We start from the raw sequence: 10,094 nt of genomic DNA, 5'->3' as shown, positions 1-10,094 counted from the left end.
CTCCTTCCTCGCCCTACTCCTCCTCCGCCTCTCGGTCCGGGTGCAGGGAGGCCGAGGAGGTGCCGGCGCTGCTCTCCACCAGCGAGCCCTTGTTGGCCAAAGTGCTGGCCGACTGGTTGGGCCAGATGGCGGCACCTTTCTCCAGCTCATAGCTGGAGACCGAGATGGTTTTCTTCAGGGCGCCCAGCTTGGGGGCCGCCTGGTGCTCCTTGGTGGCGGCCACCACCTCCAGGATCTGCTCGGCCACCGCGGCGGCGGCGCTTACTTTCTGCGGGCGGTAGGCGGCCTTCATCTTGGCGGCGGCATCGAGAGGAGCGGGTGCGGGGACATCCGCTTTAACAGGGATGGTCTCGGCCATCGGGCAAGTCCGCGCTGACGGACGTCGCGCAAACTTGTGGCAGAGCCGCGGCGGCGACTTTGTTTATAAGGGCGGAAGGCGGACGAGAACAAATCAACCTGCCGCTCGGCCACGACCCCGCCCAGGAAGCCCCGCCCCTCTCGCTCCTCTCTGTTACAAAGAAAGCCTCGCATTTATATAGAACAATCAACATCATGAAAATAGATTATCTGGTCATTATCACATTGTTGTTTGTGGGAGCTTGCTGTGTGCAAATTGGCTGCCGCGTTTCCCACATTACAACAGTGACTACGCTCCAAAAATACTTCATTGACTTTGTAAAGTGCTTTGAGACGTCCGGTGGCCGTGAAAGGCGCTATAGAAATGCAAGTCTTTCTTTCTTATTTATATAGAAACAGAAAATGCTGGACATACTCAGGCAGCATCTATGGAGAGAGAGAGAAAAACAGAGTTAACATTTCAGGTCGATGTCCTTTCGTCGGAACTCACGAAAGAACTCACTTCTGACAAAAGGTCACCGACCTGAAAAGTTAATTCTGTTTCTCTCTCTCTCTCTTTCTCCACAGATGTTGCTGAGTGTTTCCAGCATTTTCTGTTTCTATTTCAGATTTCCAGCATCCGCAGTATTTTGATTTTGTATTTGCATTTATATAGATTGTTGAAGCTGCTTCCATCACCCTTTCAGGCAGTGTATTCCAGATCACAACTCACTGTGCAAAAAAAAAATCAGCTCACCTTGGTTCTTTTGCCAATTACCTTAAATCTGTGTCCTCTGGTTGCCTGCCACTGGAAACAGTTTCTCCTTATTTACTTTTATCAAAACCCATCATGATCTTGAACACCTCTATTAAATCTCCCCTTGCATTCCTATAGCGTTTTTCACGACCTCAGGACGTCGCAAAGTGCTTCACAGCCAATAAAGTACTTTTGAAGTGTAGTCGCAGTTGTAATGTAGCAAATAAATCTGATTGTATTTTCTGCAGAAAGTTATTCTGAAATTAGACGAATGCTCAGTTTTATTTGGCGCAATTCCTGCCTTAGTATTGAAGTAATTTGACCCCAATTAATCTAAATGCAAGTTTGGTAAATCACTAAGCCATTGGGGCCGATCTGTTTGTTTATAATCGTATTGCAGAATGCAGAGAATCAGAGAAAGAAAGACTTGCATTTATATAGCACCTTTCACGACCTCAGCACACCCCAAAGCGTAGTACAGCCAATGAAGTGTAGTCAATGTTGTATTGTAGCAAAGCAGCCTCCCTCCTTCATTAAATCTCCCTTTGCTTATTCTGGAGGTTGAATTCAGCAATCCTTATATTATCGAAAATAACGGAAGAATAAGGGGCTGGGGAATAGACGGGGAGCGAAAGAACGAGATATTAGGAGGGATGAAGAGCTGGATTTTAAAGAGGGTCTTAAATGAGGAGCGAGTGGTGGAGGAGTTCGGGAGGGAATTCCAGATTGTTGGGCTGATGTGCTTTAAGACACGACCATCAATGGTGGGGTGAGGGGAGGTGAGGCATGCAGAAGTGGACAGGTTTAGAGGAACAGTGAGTCTGGAGGGTTGTTGTAGAGTTGGGAGAGAGAAGAGGCCAAGGAGAGATTTAAACACAAGAATGATCTGAGAAAGTCTGAGAGAATCTTTCACGACTTTGTTAATGGCTGTTTTGGTGATGTGGGTAGGGCAGAATCCTGATTGAAGGGATTTAAAGTGTAGTTTTTACTCCAGGATGTTATGAGTTATATATGAGCCCTTTGTGTAACATGGGTTTCAGAGAATACTTCTTACTGATGGGTCTAGAAAACCTTCAGTAATCTAGTCATAGAGGACAGAGCCCTGGGAAACCTGATTTCTGGGAAAAGAGAATGAAATGCCAACGGCACAGGTAAAGTGATTTGAGAGGAAACCTGATAGCGATGAAAATAGCTCTGGCGGAAGATTATGTGTAATGATAACATGTTTAGAAGCGTTGATGTCCATTAAAGCCCTCCCAACAGTTCCTGTAGTTGTTATGAAAGGGTAGATTCATCAGCTGTAATCGTAGTCCCTGAGGAAAACCTAAAATACACAAACCAAGCCAATCGGTGGAATGAGAGCCAGCTGAATGCTCGCCTACATCAAATGTGTAAATATCAATCTGCTGCTACATCTATTGGGTGTCCTCACACAAAGATAAGCGTGATCAAAACCTCAAACCGGTTGATTGCAGACGAGAAAAAACCACCAGAATGGATTTGGTGGCAAGCTGTACTGAAAGGAACAACTGGCAGCCCCCTGTCGCCTCCCGCCCACCCCCCCCGCCCCAACCGAGGACAGATTATGTTAGTGGGAGATTTCACTGAATTTCAATTGTAAGACATTAACAATGTGCAGGAGCTATAAAGGACTATTACACTCATTCTGCCGCTGTCCCAAAGTTGCTCAAATCTTGTACAACACCCGATTTTGCTCTACCCAATAGGCATCTGGTTCCCTCTTGAGCACTACCTGGCTCCACTGGTAGAAACATAGAAAAATAGAAAAATGGGAGCAGGAGTCGGCCATTCGGCCCTTCAAGCCTGCTCTGCCATTCAATATGATCATGGCTGATCCTCTATCTCAATACCATATTCCCGCTCTCTCCCCATACCCCTTGATGCCTTTTTTGTCCAGAAATCTATCTATCTCCTTCTTAAATATATTCACCATTTAAACTTTTCTTTATCTAATTGCGAAATGAATGGATTAAAATGGTTACTTCAGTCCGTTGCAGAGATATTGTGGCTCTAAAAAGAGCCTTTGGCCTAGAAATTCAGTTGTTAGCGCCAGCCGCTAGCACCTTAGGAGGAGGAGAAGTGGGGCGCGAAGCGGCTAGCGCCTGGGCGCGGCGCGATCTGCGCCTCTCGCGAGCTTCACTCAAGATTTAGCGGCGGCGCTAAACTGCAGTGCCCGCTCAGCTGCGCGTGCAGATCCTGGTGTCATTTCATGGTGCAACGCCCTTGGTGCGCCCCGAACCGGTACTTCAGTGGCGCCGCCCTTCTGTGCGCCTGGCGCCCCCAGGGACTGGTAGAGGGGAACGGTTCCCAGTCGCTGCGGGGCGCGGGGGGCGCTATTTAAAGGGGACACCTCCTGCATTATAAGTGGCAGCCATTTTGTGCCAATCCTTCTGTGTGAGAGACGGATATTTGGAGAGACAAAGGGAGAGAGCTTTGTGCTTTGACTCAGCGCTCGCACAGGTACTTCTGGCTTCAGGCCAGAGCTTTGCACTTGAATTTATCTTTCAGTGCCATAGCCTTGAGTCACCACATATAATGGGGGCAGCAATGGGTGTAAACTTTGGGCTTCTCCATTGCATTCAAAGGGCTCAGAGACGCCGTGAGAGAGTGCCAGTCATGGCCAGATGGAGAAGGGCCAACAGGCGTCGGCACAGGAGGCCTTACCCACACAAGGTATACCGCCACCAGTACTCATATCTCAACATGTCTGCGGAGCAGTGTGTTCGGAGGCTGCGATTCAGAAGGGAGGTGGTCACTGAGATCTGCCACCTGCTTCGCAGAGATCTGCAGCCACAGCTGAGGAGCAGGACGTCTCTGTCGGTGGCAGTGAAGGTGACGGTGGCTCTCAACTTCTATGCCACCGGCTCCTTCCGATCCGCTACTGGCGACATTGCCAACATCTCCCAGTTTGCAGTACATTGCTGCAGCTGCCAGGTGACCAATGCCCTTTTCAGAAGGAGACGTCAGTACATCTCCTTCCCCATGACCCTGGACAAGCAGCAAGAGCGTGCAATGGGATTTGGAAGAATAGCGGGCTTCTGCATGGTCCTGGGCGTAGAACTGATAAACCAGCAATGGTCAGGCCTTGCTTCAGGGCTGCAGTGTGCAGGGTGTGCCAGCCAAACAAATCGACCCTCCCCCTTTAAGAGCTGACCAGCGCCAGCGTGTCTGCATTCAATCAGCAACTCGCCGCACCTGCGCTGCGCCCGCCCTCGGTGTAAGCGCCTCGGCACGCCGGCTTAGCCCTTTATGATAGTCGTGCATCACCTGCTTTAGCGCAGCAGCAACCTCTTGGGGCGATGCAACTGAATATCGGCGAAGGTAGCGCTAAGTTGCGCCAGGCGCTAAATTTAGCGAACGCCCGGCTGTAGCGCCCCAAACGTGGCTCCACTGAATTTCTAGGCCTTTATGTTTACAGTTTTAAGATGCCTTTCTTTTTCCCTTCAATTTATTTAGGTTTTTTTTACAATTTATTTTTCTGCAAGTTGTCTTCCTCTCTGTCTGCTTCTTGATGGGTTTCTTGCCAAAATTCCTGGTTGTCCCTGTGGTCGTATTGGTTTCCTTCTTGGCCTTGATCCCGGCCACAGTTTCCGCCCGCTCCTGTTTCTGCCTCTTGCTGTGGACGAAGGAGCCAGGGGCCTTGGGTCTGCACCAGCGAGCCGTTGCCCACCAGGCTCTTGACAGACAGCTGGACGCGGGCCTGGTTCTTCTCCACCTCGTGGCCGTTGGCCAGCAGCGCCTTCCGGAGGAGAGGCTGCCGTGCTGCTTGCGGGCCGACGGTGCCTGCAGGATCAGCTGGGAGATCCGCAGCTCTTTCCTCCTGCGGCGCAGGTAGGATCGGAGCTGGCGCTTCTGCTTCTGGGTCGTCTTCTGCTGCTCCTGCTGGTGGTCGGTGTTAGCGCCTCGGGAGAGTCTTGGGCAATTTGGGTGTGGGTGGGAAGGGTTGAAGCGCACCCACCAGTGTCAGCCAGTGGCTCAGTGGGCAGCACTCGCCTCGGAGTCAAAGGTTTGTGTGTTCAAGTCCCACTCCAGAGACTTGAGCACAAAAATCCAGGCCGACAACTCCAGTGCAGTACTCCTGGAGGTGCTGTCTTTCAGATGAGACCGAGGTCCCGTCTGCTCTCTCATGTGGATGTAAAAGATCCCACGGCACTATTTCGAAGAGGAGCAGGGGGGAGTTCTCCCCGTTGTCCTGGCCAATATTTATCCCTCAATCAACATAACAAAAAGATTATCTGATCATAGCGAGAGGGTTCGAGTACAGGAACAAGGATGTCTTGCTGCAGTTCTACAGGGCCTTGGTGAGACCACACCTTGAGTATTGTGTGCAGTTTTGGTCGCCTTATCTGAGGAAGGATGTTCTTGCCATAGAGGGAGTGCAGCGAAGATTCACCAGACTGATAACTAGGATGGCAGGAATGACGTATGAGGAGATTGGGTCGATTGGGCTCATACTCGCTGGAGTTTAGAAGAATGAGAGGGGATCTCATTGAAACTTATAATATTCTAACAGGACTAGACAGACTAGATGCAGGAAGGATGTTCTCGATGGCCGGGAGTCCAGAACCAGGGGTCACACTTTAAGGATAAGGGTTAGGCCATTTAGGACAAAGATGAGAAGGAATTTCTTCACCCAGAGAGTGGTGAACCTGTGGAATTCTCTACCACAGAAGGCAGCTGAGGCCAATTCATTAAATATATTCAAGAAGGAGTTAGATATATTTCTTAAGGCTAATGGGATCAAGGGATATGGAGAGAAGGCAGGGACAGGGTACTGAATTTGGATGATCAGCCATGATCTCATTAAATGGCGGAGCAGGCTCGAGGGGCCGAATGGCTTACTCCTGCTCCTATCTTCTATGTTTCTATGTTTCTGTCATCATCACATCGCTGTTTGTGGAAGCTTGCAACAGTGACTACACACCAAAAAGTACATTGGTTGTAAAGCGCTTTGGGAGGTCCGGTCATCGTGAAAAACACGATATAAATGCAAGTCTTTATTTCTTTCGCCCAATTTAATGATGGGATGTCATCTCCAATTTCAGCAACTTGCCGTCAAAAAAGCAGCCTCAGCCGCCGCTGCTGCTATTTAATGGCACAAGGCGGACCAGATAGAAGCAACCCCGGGGTCATCACCTCCCGCGCCGGCCAATCAGGTGCCTCGCCTGGTTGCAACAACTAATGTTTCAAGTCCCAGATCTCCCCCCAAAACGGGCAAATTCCCCCAGGCGCGTCTTACATCAAATTCCACGATGATTCTTCGTGCAACACGGGCTCCAGGTTCTGAATGACCTATTCCTATCTTCTAAAACAATTAAAATTGCTGACAATGCACAGCACATTTGAAGACTTATTCCTAAGGAATGACCTCGCCACAAACATGTGACGCATCGTTCTCCCGTTCAGACTGATTGACGTGTTGTATATTTATTTCCAAGCACTTCCACCAGCCCCTCCCCCGCATTTATTTCAATTACATAATTACACAAAAAAATAATCTAATTCGGCTCTTTGATGAATTATTTTGTGGCTCTGAAAAGAGCCGTTGTCTTTTTTTTATCCCCAGTCTGTAATAAATCAATCATTCGGGGAGATTCGCTTGCACTCAGGAGCTGTCCTGTTGCTCCGAGCAAACTTGGCTTTCTTTCTCCGAGAGGGAGGTCTCCTGAGCGGGGGTTTGGTCCGCCTCCTGATCCGGTTGTTTGGCCAGATTTCTCGGCTTTGCACGGTGGCGTTTGCCTTTCCCTTCGGCCCTGGCCACCTTCCTCCCCTTGGGTTTGCGGGCGGTGGCCCTCCTCGCCCCCTTCCTGGCGGCACCGCGTTTCTTGGTCTTCCTGGGTGAGCCTCTGCTCCTGGGCGCCACCTTCCTGACCGCACGTTGCTTCATCCTCCTCCTCTCTCTGGCGGCGGTGGCGGGCTCCCCCTTGGGCTTCTCCTCCTCCTCCCGGTCGCCCCACGTCTTGCTGAGCCTGAAGGAGGCCGAGGCGCCGGTGCCGGTGGGCTGCAGCAGCGAACCTTTGGTCACCAGGCTCCGGACCGCCTGGTTGACCCGCCAGTTGTTTCTGGCCACGTCGTAGCCGCGGCCCGAGAGGACCTTCTTGAGAGCCGACAGCGAGAGCCCCCGGCGCTCCTTGGTGGCAGCCACCACCTCCAGGATCTGCTGGGACACGGTGGCGCCGGGTCTCCTGGCCGGGGGCGCAGCTCTGGTCTTCCTCCTGGTGCTCCTGGCAGGGAGAGTGTCGGCTATGGCTGGGCTGGGACCTTTTCTCTCTCTCTCTCTGTCTGTGTGTTGGGGAATGAAGAGTTTCCAGCAGCCGGCGCTATTTAACCAGGCGAACCGGACGCTGCAGAGCCAAAGGTCTCATCTCCTGAAAAATGCCCGCTAACAAAACACAAAACAAAGTCGCCTTCTTTCCAAAGCGTGTATCACCTCAGAGCGATCATATATCCCCAGAGACATTCTCTCTCTCTCTTTCCCTTCGAAGTTCTTCCGAATCCTTTCTTTTTTCATTAAACTTCTGCTCAATTCTCTGTAAAGACTTGAGCGTCTCTTCATCTCTTTCCTCCGTGAAGCGTCTTGGGCCGTGTTTCGACCTTAAATGCCATTTGTAAATGTAAGTTGTGCAGTTTTCTTGATCTGGGAAAATGTTTCTGTCTTATTTCCTACTCCAAGTCGCGGTCTCAATGACTTCTTGTCTCCAAGTTCTCCCCTTCCCTCTACAAAACAAAGGTCTTCCTAGACCGAAACGTGGCGTCACTTAACATTAATGCTTGAGCTACCTCCTATTTTACCCCGCTTTTTTCCACAATATTGGCGGTCCGGCAACATTGATCTTCTCTGTACACCTGGGTGACAATATCAAGAGTAAATTCTTCAACTGGCAGGGAAGAGCCTTGGTTTCAACCGAAATCCTTGTTCTCGGAGTTGTTTGAGCGCCGATTGCCCCCTTCCCCGTGAATTCCCCAATCCCTTCAGGGACTCTTATAATCAAAAGAAAGAAATGCGAATTAAAACAGCTTTCATAAATTGAACACATGTAGGTGCATTAACCGGACGATTAATTTGGCAATTCATTGCATTAACATGCAGCCTAACAAAAGTATTTGTTCAAGGGTCTCGGTTTTGTTTAATAGCTGCGCCTTAAGACTTTTTGAAGTGGCTCTTAGAAGAGCCGTTTGGTGATTTAATTGCAGGTTTTTTTTGGAAAGGGAGACTCTACTTGGAGCTGGTGTATATTTGGTAACAGCCTTCGTCCCCTCCGTGACGGCGTACTTGGCCAGTTCCCCCGGCAGTAGGAGGCGGACGGCGGTCTGGATCTCCCGGGAGGAGATGGTCTGGCGTTTGGTGTAATGGATCAGGCGGGAGGCCTCGCAGGCGATGCGCTCGAAGATGTCGGTGAGGAACGAGTTGATGACACTCATGGCCTTGGAGGAGATGCCGGTCTCGGGGTGGACCTGCTTCAGCACCTTTGTAGATGTAGATGCTGTAACTCTCCTTCCTGCTCCTCCTCTGCTTCCTGTCCCCTTGCCTGGTCATTTTCATGGCGGTTTTCTTCGAGCCCTTCTTGGAGACGGCACCCTTGGCACCGGCTGTGGTGGAACTGGTGGAACCAGCAGCAGCAGTCGGCATGGCAAGCCCTTCAACTCCTTCTCCACGTCGATCAGTTAATAAAAACACAAAGCAACATAGAAATGGAGCCCGCAACTCCTCCCTTATATACAAAAAAATTCTAATGCAGGATGCCAAATTGTCTATTCCAATTGGCTGATCCTTGACACACCACATGTTCAGTCTGCACAAATCACAGTCACGTATCAAGTTTTTTTTTGTCAAAAGCCGCTGCCACTTTAGGAATGGGGAAACCTTATACAAATTAGACGGGTCCCAGAAACTACAAGAGATTTTCGAAGAGAAAAAAATATGTGCTTAATCGGTTTTGCTTAAGAAAGGTCACTGCAATATTAGCTATTTACTAAAACCCTTACGGCATAGTACACAAATGCTGAACCTGAGGCAATTTATTTGGCATTTAAAAAGATTCTCGGGATGTGGGCATCGCTGGCAAGGCCAGCTTTTATTGCCCATCCTAATTGCCCTTGAGGGGAGGTGTTAGCCGCCTTCTTGAACCGCTGCAGTCCGTGTGGTGAAAGCACTCCCACAGTGCTGTTAGGTAGGGAGATCCAGGATTTTGACCCAGCGACGATGAAGGATCGGCGATATATTTCTAAGTCAGGATGGTGTGTGACTTGGAGGGGAACCTGGAGGTGGTAGTGTTTCCAATGCGCCTGCTGCCCTTGTCCTTCTAGGTGGACGAGGTCATGGGTTTGGGAGGTGCTGCCGAAGTAGTCTTGGCGAGTTGCTGCAGTGCATCTTGTAGATGGTACACACTGGAGAATATTCCATCGCACTCCTGACTTGTGCCTTGTAGATGGTGGAAAGGCTTTGAGTCAGGAAGTGAGACTCACTGCAGAATACGCTGGATGATCAAATGGAGCATAAACACCAACACAATTCCAACTCTTAATCCAATGAATACCAATAATTTCTGTTACTATTTTTTCTCCAACTCATTCCAGTCTGCAAAATGCTTCACGTCGACTGCAGCTGATTGCAAAGACTCCCGAGAGCTGGAGGACAACCGCCAGAATCATTCGAAGATTCTCGGGTTTATCTTCAAAATGTCAATTGGGAAAGTTGAGCAGAAACAACGGTCGCAGCAATGATTTAAACATGCATATATCTATATATATAAATGGATACTTCTTTCTGTCTGTCTATCTGTCTGTCCTTCTGTCTGTCTGTCCTCACGTGTGCGTCTGTCCGGCTATGCGCTCGAAAGTTATAGAGCGTACCTATGTGTGCGTTACGTCGAAAGAAAGCTTACCTTTCCGAAACGGCGGTAAGCATATTTACGTTTCGGCCGGACAAAAATCGCGCCCGCTGTATCCGAAAAACCTTCAAAATTCCGCTCATTAGCAT

General features: G+C 49.7%; 1 protein-coding gene across 1 annotated transcript; it reads right to left on the bottom strand.

Moving 5' to 3' along the window:
* Positions 1 to 6,719: 6,719 nt before the first annotated feature.
* Positions 6,720 to 8,744, bottom strand: LOC147096118 (uncharacterized). Its single transcript, XM_085973778.1, has 2 exons — positions 8,644 to 8,744; positions 6,720 to 7,458 (listed from the first exon to the last, which is right to left on the bottom strand). Exons 1-2 carry the CDS (start codon positions 8,742 to 8,744, stop codon positions 6,720 to 6,722), a joined length of 840 nt encoding a protein of 279 aa, XP_085829904.1.
* Between the last annotated feature and the right edge of the window lie 1,350 nt (positions 8,745 to 10,094).

The sequence above is a fragment of the Somniosus microcephalus genome, unplaced genomic scaffold, assembly GCF_052327205.1.
Source record: "Somniosus microcephalus isolate GS21.2 unplaced genomic scaffold, FLI_Smic_1.0 unresolved_chr1, whole genome shotgun sequence".
Lineage (NCBI taxonomy): Eukaryota > Metazoa > Chordata > Chondrichthyes > Squaliformes > Somniosidae > Somniosus > Somniosus microcephalus.
Note: the sequence above shows the minus strand (reverse complement) of the source record. Positions and strands in the feature narration are given on the sequence as shown.